The sequence below is a fragment of the Carcharodon carcharias genome, chromosome 20 (genome assembly GCF_017639515.1).
Source record: "Carcharodon carcharias isolate sCarCar2 chromosome 20, sCarCar2.pri, whole genome shotgun sequence".
NCBI classification, from domain to species: Eukaryota; Metazoa; Chordata; class Chondrichthyes; order Lamniformes; family Lamnidae; genus Carcharodon; species Carcharodon carcharias.
Window position 1 is genome coordinate 97274571 of NC_054486.1, and position 21474 is coordinate 97296044.

A 21474-nucleotide genomic window follows, 5' to 3' on the forward strand; every position below is an offset into this window, starting at 1 on the left:
GAATATCTCCCAGTGCACCTTGCTCACCCAATGAGTGCATCTGGAAATATTAAATTATTTCCCCAATTCATTGTTTTCTCTGTTCTCCTCCCCCTCCAAATCTCCCTGTGCATTTTGGCAATTACTAAAGGGGGGCCAGAAAATTTAACTAGACAAGGACAGCAAAGTACAAGGAAGTTCAGATGCAGATCAGCCATGATCTAATTGAATGACAGAACACTTGAGGGTTGAAAGGCCTGTTCCTGTTGCTACATCTTATCACTGCATACTACACTGGTATACTGCCGAATGCTACTTTCCTGCCTCTAGTCCCATCCAAAGCTTTATTTTTGTTCAAGTAGTGACAATGAATCTTGCATTTATTTATTCCTAAATAGCTGAATGAGAATTCTTATGAGCATTGTTGAGCCTTGACCTTAGGTCTTCCCTATTCATACTGTTGCTGGTCACAGGCCTTCAAAGCCTAAATCTGCAACTGAACCAAAGGCAGTATCAAGTCACACACTGGTATTGCTCTGCACCAAGATACACAGTATAAGTGAAAGTCAGATTTCAGTCCATCTTCACAGTGGTATTGGCTCTGTACAAAAATAATTTATTCAACCATCCTTCCACCACCCAAGAGCACAGTTCATACTAGAATGATCTCAATACATACTCTGCACCACAAACTGGATGCCAGCAAAAGCAAGTCAGTGACTTCAGTCTTCTGAATGTTTAGTTGCAGGAAACTTCTGCTTATCCAGTATTAGATGTTGGGAAAGCAGTGTGACAAACCATAGACAGTGGAAGGGTCAAGAGGGGTGGCAATGAAGTAAAGATGGGTATCGTCAGCATGTATGTGCAATGTGACCTTGCTTTTTCCAATGATGTTACCGAGGGGGATTATGTAGATAAGTAGTAGGAAGGGTTCAAGGATAGATGCTTGGGGTACTCCAAAGGTAGTGATGCAGGAGTGTGAAGAGAAACCATTGCAAGTGATAGTTATGACTTGATAGATAAGAATAGAACCTGGTGAGTGCAGTCCCAACTTGCTGGATAACCGAGGAAAGACAGTGGAGGAGGGTGGCGTGGTGCATTGTCAAAGGCTGCAGACAAGTTGAGAAGGATGAGGAGGGATAGTTTACAATGGTCACAATCACATAAGTTTTAAATATGGCTAGATAATTGTTTTTAATAGGAATTATTATTTTCATTTGTTCATATACCATTTTCTTAAAATAGTCTCCAGCATCCAGATTCACAAGGATTTTTCCACAAAAACATATTTCTACTAATAGGTTTTTAAGGGATAAATTAACAGCTGCCAACGACATTGTGATTGGAGAAACAGTGGTGGATGTCAAAAAGAATCTCTCTCAAACACAATCTACTGGACCCTACCAATTGTCAAATATTTAGTCCTTCTAACAACTAACCAAATATCCATAATCTTCTAAAATGCACTGTACCTTTTTCCCACCTGACATCTCCCTCTGTGACAGACTCTGCAAATGCTGGTGTATTAACTGTTAGCACGTCATCTGTGAAAACAAGGCAGAAAGTTAAAACTAGTTTGGAAAAGGCATTCATTGCAAATTGGGCAGTTTAAAATATTTTCTTAAACTTAAGAAAAATTGCTTTACATTTAGATGTTTAATTAGGCAGAGAAGCTTAATAGACATAGTACCAAAGCTGTATACTGGTATTCTATATCAAAGGTTACAGACTGCTTTTGAATTTTCTAATTGCAAGTCAAACCATAAAGAAGCCAACAAAGTGAAGGCCATCACTGCTGAACTCAATATCTTTCTACTATTAAAAGTCCAGTACATTAAATGTACTGAGGACTTGCCTGTCACATACAGCACAGGCTAGAGTTTCCTTAACTCTGCTCCAACAAAGTGAGTCGATGTTGATGACAGCACTATTGTCAGAAGCAGGATTCAAGAGAGTTGAAAGATAGAATATAGTTAGCACAAAATGGTTTAACAGAATTTATGCTGTACAATGTTATACCTTAGGTATAATACAAACATCCAAAGTATTGCCCTTTTTGTCAATTAACTGTTTGTCTCTTAAACAAAAAATTTGTGCATTGGAGCTGTATTCAGTCCAGAATCCATTTGAAAAAGTTTAAAAAACAAGTTTATTGGCATGAAAGTACAAATGCAAAACAACTGATCCATTTTGTAGTCTTAAATATCATTTCTTTCCAAAATTTATACTGTGTTTCTTGAAATAAGATATTATTTCATTAGATAATTTGTTGCAGTTAAATATACCTGACCTATAGTTAAATTGTACCACAACTAATGGGTAAAGTGAATATCTGGTTAGATTGAGAAGTGCTAATGGCTCAAACAGCATGACAAATGGTCTTATAGTAGCACTTCACATAAAACAATCCAATACTTACTAAAGACTGCTGACGTCCTAAAATGTCGGATGCGGAAGAGGCTAAATTTAGAGACATTTTCTCTGCAAATAAACAATAATAATTAGAACTATGCCTTATACAGAGGGGACAGGCCATCTTACAAATAACTTAAACTTCCTCAACTAGAGCCTACAGGAATGTAAATTGCTTTACAATTCTTTAAATACTTCCAACTTATTATTGATCAGCCTGTGCTACTTGCAGTTTTATATATTTGGAGACAGGTAGGAAGGGTCAATGACAGAGAAAGAGATTCATTTACAGATAGTTTTCTTTGAATTGAGAAACAAAATTGTGTTTTACTTACCAGCAGTTGGTATAAAAATACATTTGTTCTCCCTTACATACTAGTCACATAAATCTGTGCACATACCTACATAAACAACCTATCCCTTGGATATAGTTACTTACACATCATTCTATCTCAAAAGTTCATGATTCATTGTTTTGAAGTTTTTATATAAACAGATGTACAGTTTTAATAAAGTGACTCTTCTCTCATTCCACAAGCTCTTTATATCTCTGGACATTTGGGGGGGGGGGGGGGGGGAGCACTGGGAAGGGGGAAGGCTTACAAATAGCAAGTCCTGCAATGATCTGTAATTAGTGCTTTCAATCAGAATGGTACCCACGAAACATGAATCAGCTTGTTAATTTATACAGTACACAGTTTTAAGTTTTGGAGCAGCATATTTTTCTTAACCCTACCTAGCTCCCTTTAGAAAATATTTACTCTTTTGCTGATGGTAAACATGAAAGTGAACAACCAATGACAGTGAACATGCGATTAACAGCGTAATAGCTATCTGGTTTATTTTACTCTATTGCTCAGGGAATCATGCTTCTTCATTATATTATCAGGGAATGGCATCCTAAAGCATCCATGTTATAGGGAAAGAATATCCCTATATTTCTATTCTTTAATTCAGAAAGCTAAGCAAAGGGTAAATGTCTTTTGAGGAAGGGCATATCACAAAAGGTACAAACTTGAATTAAGCGGGTCAAAGTATTTGGGTCTTAAATACCTTTAGTTTTTCCTTCCTACCTTCTACAATCTTAAGGTGAGTTAAGAGGCCCTAGTAAAGAATGGTTCAACGAATAAGATTCACTGAGATCTGGAATCTACTGCATATATTTTCAATTTATAAACTCTATAAATCTCAGTACTTACGGAAGCTGCCTGCTTCTATCATAGATAGATCTATAGCACACCAAAAGACCTAGAAAATACATATTTGGTTACTGTCAGATCTCACATGCAATAAAACACAAAACAAAATGAAGGAGACACTGTTAAAAGGATATTCAGCTACTAATTTAATCAAGTTAAACATTCAGGCAGTAATTGTTAAGTGCTTACAAGTATTGCTTCATTTTAGAAGCATGTGGAATGACATGTACTTTTTTCAACTTGATATCAGATATGCTTCACAGAAATGTGAACACAACCTGCTAAGCAGAGCTCCTGATAATGTAAGGAATTGGAAAATAAATATGACTAATACTTCTAAGATATTACATTTTCATTGAATTTACAGCACAGAACTGTCTAAATGATCTTTGGCATTGTTTATGCTCTACAGGAGTCCCCTCTTACATTACTTCATTTAACCCTATCTGAATATTCTTCTCTTTCTTTCTTCCTCACATACTTACCTAGCTTGCCCTGAAAAGACATCTATGCCATTCTGCTCAACTACTCCACATGGCAGCAAGTTCCATATTTTAACCACGCCCTGGTAAAGTTGTTTCTCCTGAGTTTTTCATTAAATTTATTATTAGTGACAATCTTCTATTTATTCCCACAAGTGAAAACATCTCCACAGTCATTACATGGAATTTGTGTATCAAAATGGTTATGGTGTAATTTTCAAGATACAATAAAGGCTTTATGCCCTAGTCAAAACCAGAACAATATGTAAACTCAATTTACTTATAGTGGAAGGGGAGAATTTCAGAATCATCATAAATTTGATGCACCAAATGCTAATATGGAAAGTGCCCTGACCTCAACCTCTAGTCACTTCCACTCTGAAGTTAACCCCCAGGTGAGCATACAGAACAGAAGAAGCTCCCTGTGGACATGTACCTGCATCTTTTTAGTACCGAAGTAAGTTGAAGCTGCAATACATTATGTTGCCCAACAGTCAGTGCTGGGAATACAATTATGTTCAGTTATTTTAAAGAAATATTGCATGACAAATCATACATTTATCCTGAAAACGTGAAGGAATTCCATACTTAAATATTTCATTCATCATCACTTTAATCAGTGTGAATCTATTTCAGAACCAGTTACATAAGAGTTTAGACAATATCAAAGATGTTAGATACTCTTACACACTCAAAGATTCATGTTGGTTCTTCCCAGGCAACTGAGTAATGAACTAGTACCAAATGCAACAATTGAGCCTACCATGTCCATTTTCTGTATGTTTCACCAGAAAAAGAATATCAGAAGCTCCAGCACTTAGTTCAGTTTGAATAAACCTATTTGCCAGCTTTCAGGCTTGTGGGAACTATGCAGATGAGCTAGTATGTTTAATTCTCCTCACAAGGAATTAATATTCAATGTCTAATCCTTGAGGTCAATAAAATTCCTTAGACATTTTCAGAGTTTTTTGAAAACAGAAGCCACTTCGGAGAAAAATTTTCTGAACAGTTCCATTATGCCACGTGATGATGTTGATGGCTGGCACCCCAGGTGACCTCCATTAAGTGGTGAAAGCTGCAAATTTGAGCCAGCCTAAAAGTTATATTGAACACAAACCTGAGAATTTATACTGCCAGTTGTCTACTCTGCATCTTCACAACAGGCTGTTCAAGCGTACCTTAAATAAAAAGTAATCCTTTTTCTCTTTAACTTACAACTTTTACTGAAGTACAAAATATTTTTAATTTAAAATATAATCTTTTTATCTTGAAGACCTCAGTTGATTATAATCACAGGTGCAGGATACTCAAGAGCAAGCAGAGCAGGAACCAGAGTGAAACTCATATGGGCAAGTATAAACAGGATCAGAAAGTAAAACTTTATAGTTGAAGGATCAACACAAGTTATAGGGAATATCACACACAAACATTTGTACTCAGGAAAATAAACTCACCAGAGAGACCTTTGCATCCTTGTGAGCCATTTCCCTGTAGTGAAGGGGGAATGGAAAGAGAAAATATTTTATTCTCAGATCAGACCTTCTTCATAACCGGTAATTCAAATCACTAAGCCAACAATTAAATGCCAATGCATGATGTACAAGGCTGAAATTTTGCAAATTATTTTTTTATTAGTTCTCTGTGCATCATTTTCAGGAATCCAGACTTAAACAGTCGTGCAAAGTGTAATCCGCACATCACGGCCAGAATGATTACCTTTCCATGTTACTGCCGGACCAGAGGGGTGTCAGAGTTAATTCAGTTTTGAAATTTCCAACTCTCTATAGATATGCTACTTCCCAGTTTTGTAGGAAGTTTAGAAGTTTTGCAAATATTGTACTTCTCCATCCAGCTTTTCTACTGTGATGAGTCACTTTAAGGTCAGTTTAACAAGGTAGGGGTCACATGATTTGTTCAACCAAAATGTGGGTAGCGCAGGGGAATAAATTATAGGGAAGGGTTTCCTAGGGAAAAATGGCCGTATGAGGGGCTGGCTGGATATAAACAGCCACAGAAGCTCCCATATAAAGTTTGGTTTGTTTGACTAACAAGCCTCCCAGAGCTGTTTCTACAACCACATCCCTTGATCTGTCCCTCTTTTGAAATAGTGCAACTACAGAATCAAATTGGGCTTGGCCTAAATAGCCAAGTGGTTATGGTACTGGGTTTGTAGCCCCAAGATCAAGAGTTCAAATCTCACAATGGCAAACTATGAAACAATGTAACTTCATCTGAAACAGATGGAAACGGGTTTGTACTCAAAAGAGTTACAGAATCAAATTTTAGTATAGAAAACGAGTCAGCCTTTGCTACCTCCGCATTAAAAATTAGCTACTCTAAGCTCATCAACTGAATTTTGTTGCATTCCTTCACATCTTTTCTCAAGTGTTTATTGCATTCTCAAAATCACGACTAATTCAGCTTCAGTAGTCAATTGCGGTAGATCACTACATACTAGAGTATCTTTTATTGCACTAAAATAAATTTCCTACATTACAAGAGTGAAAATTTCAAAAGTACTTCTGGTGAAAGGTCATTGACCTGAAACACCGTTTTTCTTTCCATAAATGCTGCCAGGTCTGAGCATTTCCAGCACTTTCTGTTTTTATTTCAGATTTCCAGCATCTTCTGTAATTTGCTTGTTTCAAAGTACTTCATTGGCCACGCTTCTGTTTGTGGGAGTTTGCTCTTTGTGTAAATTGGCAGCTATGTTTTCCACATTATAACAGTGAGTACACTTCAAAAGTACTTCATTAGCTGCAAAGCGCTTTGTGATGTCCAGTGGTTCTGAAAAGCATTATACACAAGTCTTTTTCTCTCTTACTTTTTGCTTGTATCATTATCTTGAACTTGTGTTCGTTACCAATTCATGATTAGTGGAAATCATCTTTTGCAGTTATCTGCTCATCCCTATTTGTAATTTTGAACCCACTTAGATCTCTCTCTATCTTTGCCAAATGCAGCCCCTATTTTGTTTTTAAATATAAAATCTCTTATGATAACGGCATCCTCTTATCCTTGGTCTTAACCTAGTGATGATACTTCTTTCATGGCTCTAATATCCCCTTAATGATAGGGTCCTCAAAACTGCACACAATACAGCAACTGTGCCCTTAAATGTCTTGCACGGTCATCATTTTCTTGTGTTTCTACTCAATAGAAAACATTAATCTACATTAAATTGCATTTGGTACTTACCTACCCAGTGCCTTAAACTAACAATGTCATCTACAGTGTAGAGGCTGCCATGCCAGAGCAGGGCTCCTGAGCCGCACGAGGCAATGCTTAACACAGAGCTGACCATCAAGGCACAACCATCATCTTATGAGACAGAAGGCTACCACAGACTCTTCACACCAACTCTAACCTTCTGTGCATCTTCCTCACTTGGTGCACTACTGGTTGGAACCCTTCAACTTCCTCCATGAACACCTCACTACTTCTCTCTCCACCTTCAAAAAGCCTTCTCAAAGGTTGATTTTTGCAACTAAGTAACCAGTCATCTAATTTCTGAACTCTCCCACTACAATTTAGTGGCTATTTCTTTTTTCTTCTGTACAGTACATCCAAATGTATTTGTATATTAACGGTACTATAAAACATCAAACTGTTACCGGTGTTGCTCAATGCTGAACACAAATATCCAAAATACCAGCTATCAGAGTCTGGTGCTTGGGCTTCAGCCGTAATTCCAAACATAGCAAGTTTCTGCTCTTAATTTTGGCATCTGGAGGCGGAACCAAGAGATAAATCCATACTTATATTCTATATAAAGTTAGAAAGATTCAGCAGGTGAGTCTTCCCCAAGTCACTCCCACACAACTCTTAGGCCCCAATTCATAACCAACACAGGAAAAGAATTTGGAGAAAGTATTCAACCAGAACTGTCAAAGAATGCTGTATGGCTTTCATTTATTTGGAAGAGGTGGAAGAAAGCAAAATAGCAAGTTGATAATTCACCGAAAAACTCATCCCCTAAATAACTAATTCATTATTTTTGAAGTTTACTTTATTGTCTTTAATTATTTATTCATTGTATGAGCCAGAGGAAATTGCTGTTAACAGCAGCATGGCAACTTGCTGCATTCTCAGCCCCACAATCATACGAGTCAGTCACAATTCTAATCTGAAATAGACATGCCCTAGGAGTTTCCATGCAATGTATTACTAGGTTTCTATCATCACATTAAATTCACTCACGTGATTTCAATACCATAAGGAAATATTGCCTCTGTTACAATTTTAGCATATTGTCCTACATATTCTCTCAGGTACACCAGTGGCAGTCAAACCCATAAGCAATTTGAGGGTCTTGCCTTGTGCGGTGTAACTGTATATAATGATAATATCTGATTGTGATCTCAACTAGACACCTCATCTGATTAATAATCCCAACTTACTTGTTTCCCAAGTGGAGGCCAGGAACTACAAGCCCCAGCATGCCTTTGGAGTTTCCATGCATGATCAGATTGGCAGTGGGCTATGCATGCAAAGTGCAGGGTTTTAAAGATCTTCAAAAGATCAGCCAAAGAGTCAGCATGGATTTGTTAAAGGAAAATAGTGTCTAACTAACATGAAGTCTTTTTTGAAAAAGTAACAGATGGTTGATGAGGGCATGGCCGTTGATGTGGTGTACATGGACTTCCAAAAGGCGTTCGATACAGTGTCACACAACTGACTTGAGAGGAAAGTTATAGGTCATGGAATAAAAGGGACAGTAGTAACGTGGATACAAAATTGGCTGAAAAATAGGAAGCAGAGTGTATTGGTCAATGGATATTTTTCGGGCTGAAGAAGGTTTGTAGTGGAGTTCCCCAGGTGTTGGTATTGAAACCTTTGCTTTTCCTAATACATATTAATGATCTAGATCTTGGTGCCCAGGGGACAACTTCAAAGTTTGCGGAGGACACAAAACTTGGGAGAATTGTAAACTGAGAGGAAGACGGTGTAGAACTTCAAGAGGACATAGGCAAGTTGGTGCAGTGGGCAGATAGGTGGCAGATGAAGTTCAATGTGGAGAAGTGTTCGGTGATGCATTTTGATAGGAAGAACAAAGAGAGACACTGTAAAATAAAGGGTACTATTCTAAAGGGTGTGCAGGAGCAGAGAGACCTTGGTGTAAATGTCATTAAAGTTGGCAGGAAAGGTAGAGAAAGCTCTTTTTAAAGCATACAGGATTCTAGGTTTCATTAGTAGGGACACAGAGTACAGAGCAGAGAGTTTATGATGAACTCATATAAGACTCTGGTTAGACCTCAGCTGGAGTATTGTGTACATTTCTGGACGTCACTCTATAGGAAGGATGTGAACACATTGGAGAATGCAGAAGAGGTTTACGAGAATGGTTCCAGGGATGAGACATTGCAATTATGAAGAAAGATTGGAGAAGCTGGGACTGTTTTCCTTGGAGAGGAGAAGGCTAAGTGACGATTTGTTAGAAGTTTTCAGAATCACGAGGGGCCTGGACAGAGTGCATAGGGAGAAACTGCTCACACTCATAAATGGATCAAGAACCAGAAGGCACAGTTTCAAAGTGTTCTGCAAAAGAAGCAAATGCGAGGTGAGAAGAAGCTTTTTCACGCAGCGATTAGTTAGGTCTTGGAATACACTGTCTGGAAGTGTGGTGGGGGAAGGTTCAATTGAGGTATTCAAGGGGGGCACTGTTTCTTTTTAAATAATCATCCAATGTGCAGGGTTACGGGGGGGGGGGGGGAAGGCAGGAGGTTGGCACGAAGTTAAAATGCTCAGAGAGCCGGTGCAGACACGATGGGCCATATGGCCTCCTTCTACACCATAATATTTCTGTGATTCAGGCCAGGGACAAGTGTTCAGTGTGCATGTGTGGGGAAAAAAGGTGCGAAAACCCGATCACAGGACCCAGGAGTTGGTTGCCATAACTAGAGGAGTCCCAGGACAGGGAAAGGCCCCAGAGAAAGAGTCAGGAGCAGGGGATGAAGCTCCAGGCAACTGGAGTTCATAGAGTGTATTAGAGATTGTTTCTTGGAGCAATATGTTGTGGAAGAAACTAGGGAGCAGGCTATTCTGGATTTGGTTTTGTGCAATGAGATGAGATTAATTAATGATCTCAGAGTAAAGGATCCTCTAGGGAAGAGTGATCATAGCACACTAGAATTTCAAGTTCAATTTGAGAGTGAGAAACTTGAGTCCCACACTAGTGTTTAAGTTAAACAAAGGTAACTACATAGGCATGAGAGCAGATTTGACCCTAGTGGATTGGGCAGGAAGACTACAAGGTAGGACAGTTGATGAACAGTGGCAGATATTTAAGGAGATATTCAATTCCTCCCAAGTAAAATATATTCCAAAGAGGAAGCAAGATGGTAAGAGGGGGAAAAAGCATCCATGGTTAAGCAAGGAAGCTAAAGATAACATAAAGGCAAAAACTAAGACATAGCAAATTGCAAAGGTCAGTGGCAGGCTGGAAGATTGGGAAACTTTTAAAGATCAACAAAGGGTTACTAAAAAAATAGTAAAAAGAGCAAAGGCAAATTATGAAAGAAAATGAGTGCAAAATGTAAAAACTGATAGCAAAAGCTTCTACAAGTATATAAAAGGAAAGAGAGTAGCTAAAGTGAATATTAGTCCCTTGGAGGATGAGACTGGGGAGTTAATAGTAGGGAACACAGAAATGGCAGGGACGCTTAATCAATATTTTTCCTCAGTTTTCACAGAGGAGGACACTAGTATCACCCCAATTGTAACAAGTAGTGCAGAGGGTATAGAGAAGGAGGAACTTAGAACAATCACCATCACTAGGGAAAAAGTACTAAGCAAACTATTGGGATTAAAGGGTGACAAGTCCCCAGGACCTGATGGCCTACTTCCCAAGGTCTTAAAGGAAGTGGCAGCGGAGATAGTGTCTGTATTGACTATAATATTCCAAAATTCCCTGGACACTGGAAAGGTTCCAGTGGATTGGAAAAATACTAATATAAACACCCTTATTCAAAAAAGGGGGAAGGCAAAAAGCAGGAAACTATAGACCAGTTAGTTTGACGTGTGTCATTGGGAAATTGTTGGAATCTATTATTAAGGAAGTAGTAACGGGGCATTTGGAAAGTCAAAATGCAATCCATCAGAGTCAGCATGGTTTTATGAAGAGTAAATCGTGTTTGACTAATTTGCTAGAGTTCTTTGAAGATGTGACAAGCAAAGTGGATAATGGGGATCCTATAGATGTAGTATATCTGGACTTCCAGAAGGCCTTTGATAAAGTGCTGCACAAAAGATTAATACACAAGATAAGATCACATGGAGTTAGGGGTAATATATTAGCTTGGATAGAGGATTGGATAACCAACAGAAAGCAGAGTCGGGATAAATGAGTCTTTTTCTGGATGGCAAGCTGTAACTAGTGGGGTGCAACAGGGTTCAGTCCTTGGGTCCCAACTATTTACAATCTATATTAATGACTTGGATTCAGGGATAGAAGGTACTATAGCTAAATTTGCAGATGACACCAAAATTGGTGAGAAAGCAAGTTGCAATGAAGAAATAAGAAATTTACAAATGGATACGGACAGGTTAGGTGAATGGACCAAAATTGGCAGATGGAGTTTAACGTTGATAAGTGTGTGAAGTTATCAGTTTTGGTCAGAAGAATAAAAAGGCGCTTATTATTTAAAGGGAGAGAAACTTCAGAATGCTTCTGTGCAGAGGGATCTGGGTGTCCTTGAATCGCTGAAAGCTAAAATGCAGGTGCAGCAGGTAATAAAGGGAGGCAAATGGAATTTTGGCATTTATTGCTAAAGAAATAGAGTATAAAAATAGGGAAATGTTGTTGAAACTGTACAAGGCATTGGTGAGACCACACCCTGGAGTACTGTGCATAGTTTTGGTCCCCTTGAGGAAGGATGTAATTGCATTGGAGATGGTTCAGAGGAGGTTCACTAGATTGATTCCAGAGATGCGGGTCTTGTCTTATGGAGGAGACATTGAGCAGTTTAGGCCTATACTCGCTAGAGTTTAAAGGATAGAGGAGATCTAATTAAGGTGTATATGATTCTAAAGGGGATAGACAAAATCGACGTGGAGCAGATGTTTGCCCTTGCGTGGCATTCTAGAATGAAAGGCCATAGTTTTAGGCTAAAGGGTGGTAGATTTAAATCAGAGATGAAGAGGAATTACTTTTCTCAAAGGTTGTGAATCTGTGGAATTCACTACCTAAGAGTGCAGTGGATGCCAGGATGCTGAATAAATCTGAGGAGATAGGTAGATTTTTAATTAGTAATAGGTTGAAAGGTTATGGGGAAAGGGTGGGAAATTGGAGTTGAGGCCAAAATGAGATCAGCCATGATCGTATTGAATGGCGGGGCAAGTTAGAGGGGCTGAATTGCCTACTCCTGCTCCTAGTTCTTATGTTCTTAAAGTGCTGCTGTTAGCTCTGAGGAGCTGGGTTGACAAGCTCCAAATAGAGAGGACTCAGGAGAAGCCCTGCAGAGTGCAAAAGGCAGCAGAAATCTGGTTACTGAAAAGTAAATGAAGAGATGGGGCAAAGGTAACCCTTTGGTGCAGTTGTGTTCTGCCCAGTGTGACTGAAGACCTGAAGTTGTGCCTGTGAGTTGGTGCTGGAGTGCAGACTTGAGAATCCAGGGGAATGTAATGTAGTCTCGGAAGATGAGACTGAAACCCTGGAAAGCGAGCAGTCATGGAGACAGCCTGAGTCAGAGTGACTTCAAGGGAATTCAGAGGCTTAATCCTCAAAAGTAAAAAGTTTGGAATCCCTTGTGAGGGAGACAGAGTTTTAACAAGATTGTGTAACTCATCATGGATACTGATGTCTGGGTGAGATGTTGAGAAATCCATGAGATCTGTCTTGGTCACAACTGCCATTTATTGTTAGTGAGGTGTTTGACCACAGTTTGCCTGTTAATTCACATGTACCTCATGCTAATTCTGAATGTTAAACTATAAGATAGATATTGACCTTGATAAGTTTATTTTGTTTGTTCAAAAATGGTGGAATCTTGTGGCTTCAATTTCTTTACAAATACCTTGGATCTCAAGCTTTGTCTACAATCCTATCTGGATTGTACCAAAAGCTTGGGGGTCTGGTCAAAGAACCTAACAACCTCTGCCAATGCTTCAAATTTAAAACGTTCATCCATGTTGAAATCTCTTCAGGGCCTGGCCCACCCCATCTCCTCCAGCCCCACAACACGCGCTAATCTCTACATTTAGTCAATTCTGGCCTCTGCGCATCCTATCTCATCCCCTTTGCCCCACAAATGGCGGTAATTCCTTCAGATGTCTAGTAGACCAATAAGAAATATCAACCAACAAATAGGAGAGCTTAAATTATGTGCTGACAATATAAATACACCTATTACCCTTACAGTACTTTTCATGTATTTCACAGTCAAACATTTCAACTAACCATTGCTACAAGCACTGCTTACCATAACCTTGAAAGAAGGATGTCATTTCAGCTAACCCAAACAGGTAACATAGATGTGCTGATACCCACTTCCTTAGAGTAATATATGGGGATCTTTATCCAGCATTCTGAATGAGAGGGTTAAAGATGCAGTACTCCTTTTCCTTGATTCCCTGAAATTAGATTAGTATAGCATCACAGCAGATTCCCTGTCAATAAAGTCTGACCCTAAACTTGACCCAAAGTAACTTCTGAATGCAGAAGAAAATTGTCAAAAATTATACTCTGTTTAACTTGACTGGCACCAGCATATTTACCAGGCTGAAGTAGGAGTGGTACAAATCAACATATTCCAATGCAAGCTCACTGCATTCTGCTCACACAAGCAAGCTTCACATGCAGACTTGATACAAAATGCCTCCAGGAAATACCTGGCCACCTCTGAAGTATTCACTTTATTCTCATTAGGAAGACCATCATTGCCCATAGCTACCACCATAAGCCACGCTCATTTCCCATTCATTTTATTCCCTTTGCCGAGTCAGACTGAAAAAAAGCCATTTGCCCTTTTCACAACCTTTTTGACCTTAAGCTCATCTTGCACCAACTTCACAACACTGCCTGCTTAGTCTCTAGTGGGGACTGTGCTTTGGCGCAGCAACTGACTTGTCCAAACAAAACAACCACAGCATGAGAAAGACAAAGACATACCCCAAGACTAAAGGCACAGTGAGCCTCGAATGGTCACCCGCAGCAATCAAGGGAGATGTCAGACAGGTGCCAGGTCATGACCGCCACACACACCCTGTGGATACCAAGGGATATGGGGAACAGGTGGGAAAGTGGATTCGAAGCTGAAAGTCAGCTATGATCGTACTGAATGGTGGAGCAGGCTCAGTGGCCAAATAATCTATTTCAACTCCAATTTCTTGTGTGTTCTAGACTCTATTACTGTTAGCTTTCTCCTTACTGCCCTCCCATCATTCATCCTTCATAAACTCCAATACTCTTACATCTATACCAACGACACTAAGTTCCCCACTCATCATCCTCACCCTTTCTGACCCACTAATTACAGAGAATAGGGAGCTCATTTATCAATTCTGCTGTAGAGTTTCTCTGTGATCTTTTGCAGCTCTATATGAATGCATCCTGCCTTCATGTTCCCTCCCCTCACTACCAGTAAAAGCTTTCAGTAGCCTCATCACTCTTTAGTGGAGTTCCTTTGCCATCTTTAAGACCCATCCCTGAAGCAGCTTCCAGTACCACCCTACCCACTCCCTTCCTGGTTTGTATCCATTTTCCTTATACTTATTTGGGAAGCGAGTTCTGACTTTTATGTTAAAGTTCTTCGCTCTTATTCTGACCCTCAGGATTGAAGATGACATGCTTCCACTCCGGTTTGATGGTTTAAGATAGTCAAGTCCAATGTGCAATCTGCAGACTCTATAAAGGTACCATAGAAATGAAAGTCGTTTTCCACATTCCAAAACACCAGGAAAGTTTCAGCATCACATCTAGTGGCCATTTGTAACTTTTGACAACAAGCATATGTAACTATTCAGGGGAGGATCACAGCCAGCTGGATTTGCTCTTGTTCACATTTAAGGTTCCTAAACATAGAATCCTGACTGAATTATTTGCTACTCAGCAATGGAGCAATGATGCCAGACAACTGTATTGCGAAGACTTCCCTGTATGAAGATAGATTACTCAGCTGAGGCTGAGATTGAACCCAGCACGTTCCTTGACTGCATAGCTCAACTACTCATTGAATTAACTCACAGAGCTACTGTGGCATTCTCAAAACAGCTTTAGCAGAATTTCAGTCAAGGAACAAAAAAAAAAATTACTCTTCATAAGCAGCTGCTTACTCTGATTCAGATCACATGGACTATGCTCTGTCAGTTGTGGCTCAGTGGTAGCACTGTTGCATCTCAGTTGAAGGTTATGGGTTCAAGTAGCAGTCCCGAGGCTTGATCGAAAAATTGAGCTCATACATCAGTGGAGTAATGAAGGAATGCTGCACTGTTGCAAGTGCTCTCTTTCGGGTGAGATATTATAAACTGAGGCCCCATCTGCCTTCTCAGGTGATTCAGAAAATCCCATATCACTATTTCAAAGAGGAGCTCTCCCCGGTTGTGCTGGCCGATATTTATCCCTTAACTAACATCACTAAGCAGATTACCTGATCAAAAGAACACTTCAAAAATACATTAGTTGTAAAATGCTGCAAATAATATGGCAGTCATAAAAGCACTAAATGCAAGTTCTTTTCTTCTTCCTGGTGAGGATTGCAAAGGATCAGTGGAAATCTTTTTGGCAACGTGAATATTTGATCAAGCTGATAGAGGTTAATTTTGTAGCTTTTTATTTCCCATTTCAGCATCAGGAACTCAAGTCAAGCACCGCAGTTACAGCTTTTTATATTTCACACTTCTACAGTTCACATACTGACAAGGAATATATAAGCATTTTTCCTTCATACTTCTAAAGTGAACTCCCTTATTCCCACATAAGAATCATTTATGCGGGTCTACAATTCTGTTGATAAAAGATAAGACTGACCATAACTACAACATAGTAATAGTATCTCTAGATACAGAGACAAGTTCCCTTTAGTCAGTCCCTTTCAGATGAGGCATTAAACCTACACTGATGATGACATTTTTGAAGCAATGGAGAGTTCTTCCAGTGTCCTAGCAAACATATATCCCTCCAACATTAGCAAAATAAAAAATCTGGTCATTTTGCTCATTGCTATCTGTTGGACATTGCTGTGCACAGTTTCATAGTGACTATGCCTCAATAAATACTTCATTAGCTGTGAAGCACTTAGGACATCCTACAGTTGTGAAATAAGTGAAATAAATGCAAGTCCTCCGATTTGCCTTCTTTGGAGCTTAACTGGCAGTGATCATCTCTGATTTCTTGCTTGCTTTAGCTGAAGATGTGTTCCTTCAAAAGTGTGGCTTACAAACTACTTCCAAACAAATGGCACAAATCTGAAGTAAGAAACTACTTGTATTTGCTCCTCTCCTGCCGTCACTGATGTCATGATTCCATCAGAAGCCACTTCATCCCCACCCTACCGCACTGAAGGAAGCAATATAAACTTTTAAACCAACAGTTTCCCTGTAATGCATCGCATAAGACCCTTGCACCTCAATTTCTGTTGCTTTCTATAAAGCCTGCATGTCTAAATAAACTTCAACCAACTAGAGCGTATTATATTAAACTACTGAACACAAATCTAACAAGCTCGGAAGGCTGATTTTCTTTCACTGTTTACAATCAACCGTACACATTGTGAACAAACAAAAAAAAGCAGCGTAAAGGTATTCTTCATTAGGTCATCATACACAATGGAACTCACTGAAGGAAAATGGCATGAGACACGATCACTATCTAAACCACAGAAAATAAAAACCAAGCAGTTTAAAAATAATTTATATTATTCAGTACCACTAATGTCTGCAACAACCTTTGGATGCACCAGAATCAAAATTAAGTGCCTGGAAGAATTAACAAAAGCATCCCTTCCCACATTGTCAGCTGTTGGAGATAGTGACCCATAAATTGTATAGGTAAATTACTAAACTTTAATACTAACAAAAAGTGTAAAGACATTGATTGCATCAATTAGTGACAAAAAAAGCAATGGTTTACTCTGTACCTAATCAATTCAAGAAAGAAAGCTTAAGCTATCACCTACATATTATCACTTAATATATTATAACCAATAGTTCTTACGACAATCCTCCAGAGTTCATATCTCAGCTGTGCTACCATACAATTTACCAGAGGGTAGACTATCACGAAATCACACCAATAGGCAAAGAAAGTCAGTCCCCAAGCGAATTCTGAGACATATCCCAAATAAAATTTCAGAGCAACACATGTACCAGCCTCAGGGTGGGTGATTTTAACCTGCATATTGAGTGGACAAATCAGATTGGCAGGGGTAACTTGGAAGACAAACTTGTACAGTGCATCAGGGATTGTTTCTTAGAGTAGTACATTGCAGAACTTACCCAGAAACAGGCTATTTTAGATCTAGTAATGCGTAATGAGGTGGGATTAATGAGATATCTCATAGTTAAGGATCCTCTGGGGGTAGTGATTACAACATAGTAGAATTTAAAGTTTTGGGGACAAGCAACTCGGGTCTCAAACCAGTGTCCTCAACTTAAATAAGGGCAATTACAGAGATATGAAGAAAGAGATGTCTAAAGCCAACTGGGAAAATAGACTAAGGGGAAGGTCATCGAATGAGCAGTGGCAGACATTTAAGCAGATATTTCATAAAGTTCAGCAAAAATTTATCCCAGTCAAAAACGAGGACACGATGAGAAGGCAAAAACTAATGGTAGGCCAGAGGATTGGGAATTCTTTTTAGGAATCAGCAGCTGATGATTAAAAAGCTAATAAAAGGGGGAGAAGATTGATTATGAAAGTAAATTGGCAAGAAATATAAAAACAAATAGTAAGAGCTTCTACGGAAATATAAAAATAAAGAGTGGCTAAAGTGAGCGTGGGACCCTTGAAGGAAGCGACTGGACAATTGATAATGGGGAACAGGGAAATTGCAGATAATTTAGACCAATATTTTGCATCGGTCTCCATGGAGGAGGACACTATAAACATCCCCAAGAGATCAGATAAGCAACAAGTTAATGGGAGGAAAGACCTTTGTAACAGTCTCTATCATGAGGGACAAAGTATTTGACAAATTAATGGGACTAAATGCAGACAAGACACCAGGACCTGATGACCTGCATCCAAGAGTTTTAAAGGAAGTGGCTGCAGAGATAGTGGAGGCATTGGTTGAAATATTCCAGAGCTCACTGGATTCTGGGAGGAGCCCAGCGGATTGGAAAACCACTAATTTGACACCCCTGTTCAAGAAGGGAGGGAGGCAAAAAGCAGGAAACTATAGGCCAGTCAGCCTAATATCTGTGATTGGGAAAATGTTATTAAGGAAGAAATAGCAGGGCATTTAGAAAAGTTTAATGCAATCAAACAGGGTCAACACAGTTTTGTGAAAGGGAAATCATGTTTGACAAATTTGCTAGAGTTCTTTGAGAGTATAACAAGCAGAGTTGATAAAGGGGAACCGGTAGATGTAGTGTATTTGGATTTCCAGATGGCATTCGATAAGGTGCCACATGAAAGGTTATTGTACAAGATAGGAGCCCATGGCATTGGGGATAATGTATTAGCATGGATTGAGGATTGGTTAACACGCAGAAGACAGAGTTGGGAATAATAAGTCTTTTTCAAGTTGAAAGATGTAGTGGAGTGCCACAAGGATCAGTCGTGGGGCCTCAATTATTTACTATCTATATTAATGATTTGGAGGAGGGGGCAGTGTGTAACGTATCCAAATTGCTGAGGATACAAAAGTAGGTGGGAAGGCATGTTGTGATGAGGACATAAGGAATCTCCAAGGGGATATAGATAGGTTGAGTGAGTGGGCAAAAACTTGGCAGATGGAATTTAATGTAGGAAAGTGTGAGGTCATGCACTTTGGTAGGAAGAATCAAAAGGCAGACTATTATTCAAATGGAGAGAGACTCCAAAAAAGTGCAGCACAGAGTGATCTGGGTGTTCTTGTGCATGAAACACAAAAAATTATCATGCAGATGCAGCAAGTAATTGAGAAGGCAAATGGAATTTTGGCCTAGGGGATTGGAGTTTAAAAATAGGGAAGTCTTACTGCAACTGTGCAGGGTGTTGGTGAGGCCGCATCTGGTGTTCCTTCAGTCGGTCCACAAACATGCCCCAGGCCTCCCTGTCGCTTGCCATTTCAACACTCCATCCTGCTCTCATGCCCACATTTCCGTCCTTGGCCTGCTGCATTGTTCCAGTGAAACTCAACGCAGACTGGAGAAACAGCACCTCATCTTCTGAGTAGGCACTTTACAGCCTTCCGGACTGAATATTAAATTCAACAATTTTAGATCATGAACTCTATCCTCCATCCCCACCCCCTTTCTGATCCCCCTTTTTTCCAATAATCTATATAGATTTTTCTTTTCCCATTATTATTTCCATTATTTTTAAATGTCTTCCCATCCATTGTTTTATCTCTACCTTGTAGCCTATTTCAATCCCTTCCCCCCACCCCACCCCCACTAGGGGTATCTGTACCTTGCTTGTCCTGCTTTCTACCAACGTCACCTATTAGTACATTCCTTAGATAATATCACCACCTTCAACACCTCTTTGTCCTTTTGGCTATCTCCACCTATCACTGGCCCTCTACCCAGCTCTACCTGTCCCACAACCCCCTTAAACCAGCTTATATTTCACTTCTTTTCTATTTTTCCTTAGTTCTGTTGAAGAGTCATATGGATTCGAAACGTTAACTGTGTTCCTCTCCGCAGGTGCTGTCAGACCAGCTGAGTTTTTCCAGGTATTTTTATTTTGGATTTCATGCATCCGCAGTTTTTTGCTTTTATCCTAGATTCATTAAACATCGGGGTGTTGAGGGCTATGAGGAGCTAGCACAAAGGAGGAGTTGAGGCCTGGGAGAGATCAGCCATGATCTTATTGAACAGTGGGGCAGGCATGAGGGGCCGAATGGCCTGCTCCTGCTCCTATTTCTTATGTTACGTTCTCAGAGCAGGGCACATCATTCTCAACAAATACAGCTTGCAGCACAGAAAACAAAAGTCACTCATCAAAAAAAAGAAATAAAAATAGATTCACCTCAATAGCTGCTCTACAATTAAAACTTTCTAGCCAACTCTCACTTTTCAATAATTTGAACCAGTATATTTTACAACCTGTATTTTGGGATGAGATTTCTGAGCTTATGTCTATTGTCCCCATATATTACAATTACACATCAACATATTTCATTACTTTTCAAAATATGTTTCTGGACTGCCAAGACGGACATTGCGGACTGACTCGTCTATTAGTTTGTTAGCTTCTAAAGCAATGCACAAATAAATCCCACTGACCTCCACCCCGTCGGTATCTGCCTGCTTCAAGTTTTTATCCTGAGCTACAAGTACATGGTTCACAATCACAAATTCCAACATCTTAATTTTAGTATGGGGGACGGATAAGTGAGATTATGAACATAACCTTCATGAAAAGTGGGTGGAATCCGGCATGGAAACAATTTATAAATAGGGGGAGTGTGACTCCAATTGCTGGGCAACTAGACAGTTTTTGTTTGATATGTAACCACAGGTCGAGCATTCCCGTTACTTGTCACTGTTGGGTAGGGGGTGGCAAGAGGCAGATGGGGGGTAGAATATGCGAACACACACACACGGGACGAGGGGGGGGCAGCGCATACACACACACACGGGACGAGGGGGGGCAGCGCATACACACACACACGGGACGAGGGGGGGCAGCGCATACACACACACACGGGACGAGGGGGGCAGCGCATACACGGGACGAGGGGGGCAGCGCATACACGGGACGAGGGGGCAGCGCATACACGGGACGAGGGGGGCAGCGCATACACGGGACGAGGGGGGCAGCGCATACACGGGACGAGGGGGGCAGCGCATACACGGGACGAGGGGGGCAGCGCATACACGGGACGAGGGGGGGCAGCGCATACACGGGACGAGGGGGGCAGCGCATACACGGGACGAGGGGGGCAGCGCATACACGGGACGAGGGGGGCAGCGCATACACGGGACGAGGGGGGCAGCGCATACACGGGACGAGGGGGGCAGCGCATACACGGGACGAGGGGGGCAGCGCATACACGGGACGAGGGGGGCAGCGCATACACGGGACGAGGGGGGCAGCGCATACACGGGACGAGGGGGGCAGCGCATACACGGGACGAGGGGGGCAGCGCATACACGGGACGAGGGGGGCAGCGCATACACGGGACGGGGGGGCAGCGCATACACGGGACGAGGGGGGCAGCGCATACACGGGACGAGGGGGGCAGCGCATACACGGGACGAGGGGGGCAGCGCATACACGGGACGAGGGGGGCAGCGCATACACGGGACGAGGGGGG

General features: G+C 40.5%; 1 protein-coding gene across 2 annotated transcripts in view; it reads right to left on the minus strand.

Annotated features, from left to right (window-relative positions):
• Positions 1–21474, minus strand: part of dlst (dihydrolipoamide S-succinyltransferase) — a 63838-nt gene that overhangs the window by 23170 nt on the left and 19194 nt on the right. Inside the window, exons 1-5 of one of the 2 annotated variants that reach the window (XM_041215010.1) lie at positions 13492–13575; positions 5527–5560; positions 3591–3639; positions 2399–2460; positions 1452–1523 (exon numbers count right to left, since the gene is read on the minus strand). In XM_041215010.1, the coding sequence (XP_041070944.1) occupies positions 1452–1523; positions 2399–2460; positions 3591–3639; positions 5527–5560; positions 13492–13494 (220 nt within the window). In that variant the 5' untranslated portion in view covers positions 13495–13575. Of the gene's footprint in view, positions 1–1451; positions 1524–2398; positions 2461–3590; positions 3640–5526; positions 5561–13491; positions 13576–21474 lie in introns of those variants that run through there. The other variant, XM_041215009.1, reaches the window with a different exon arrangement.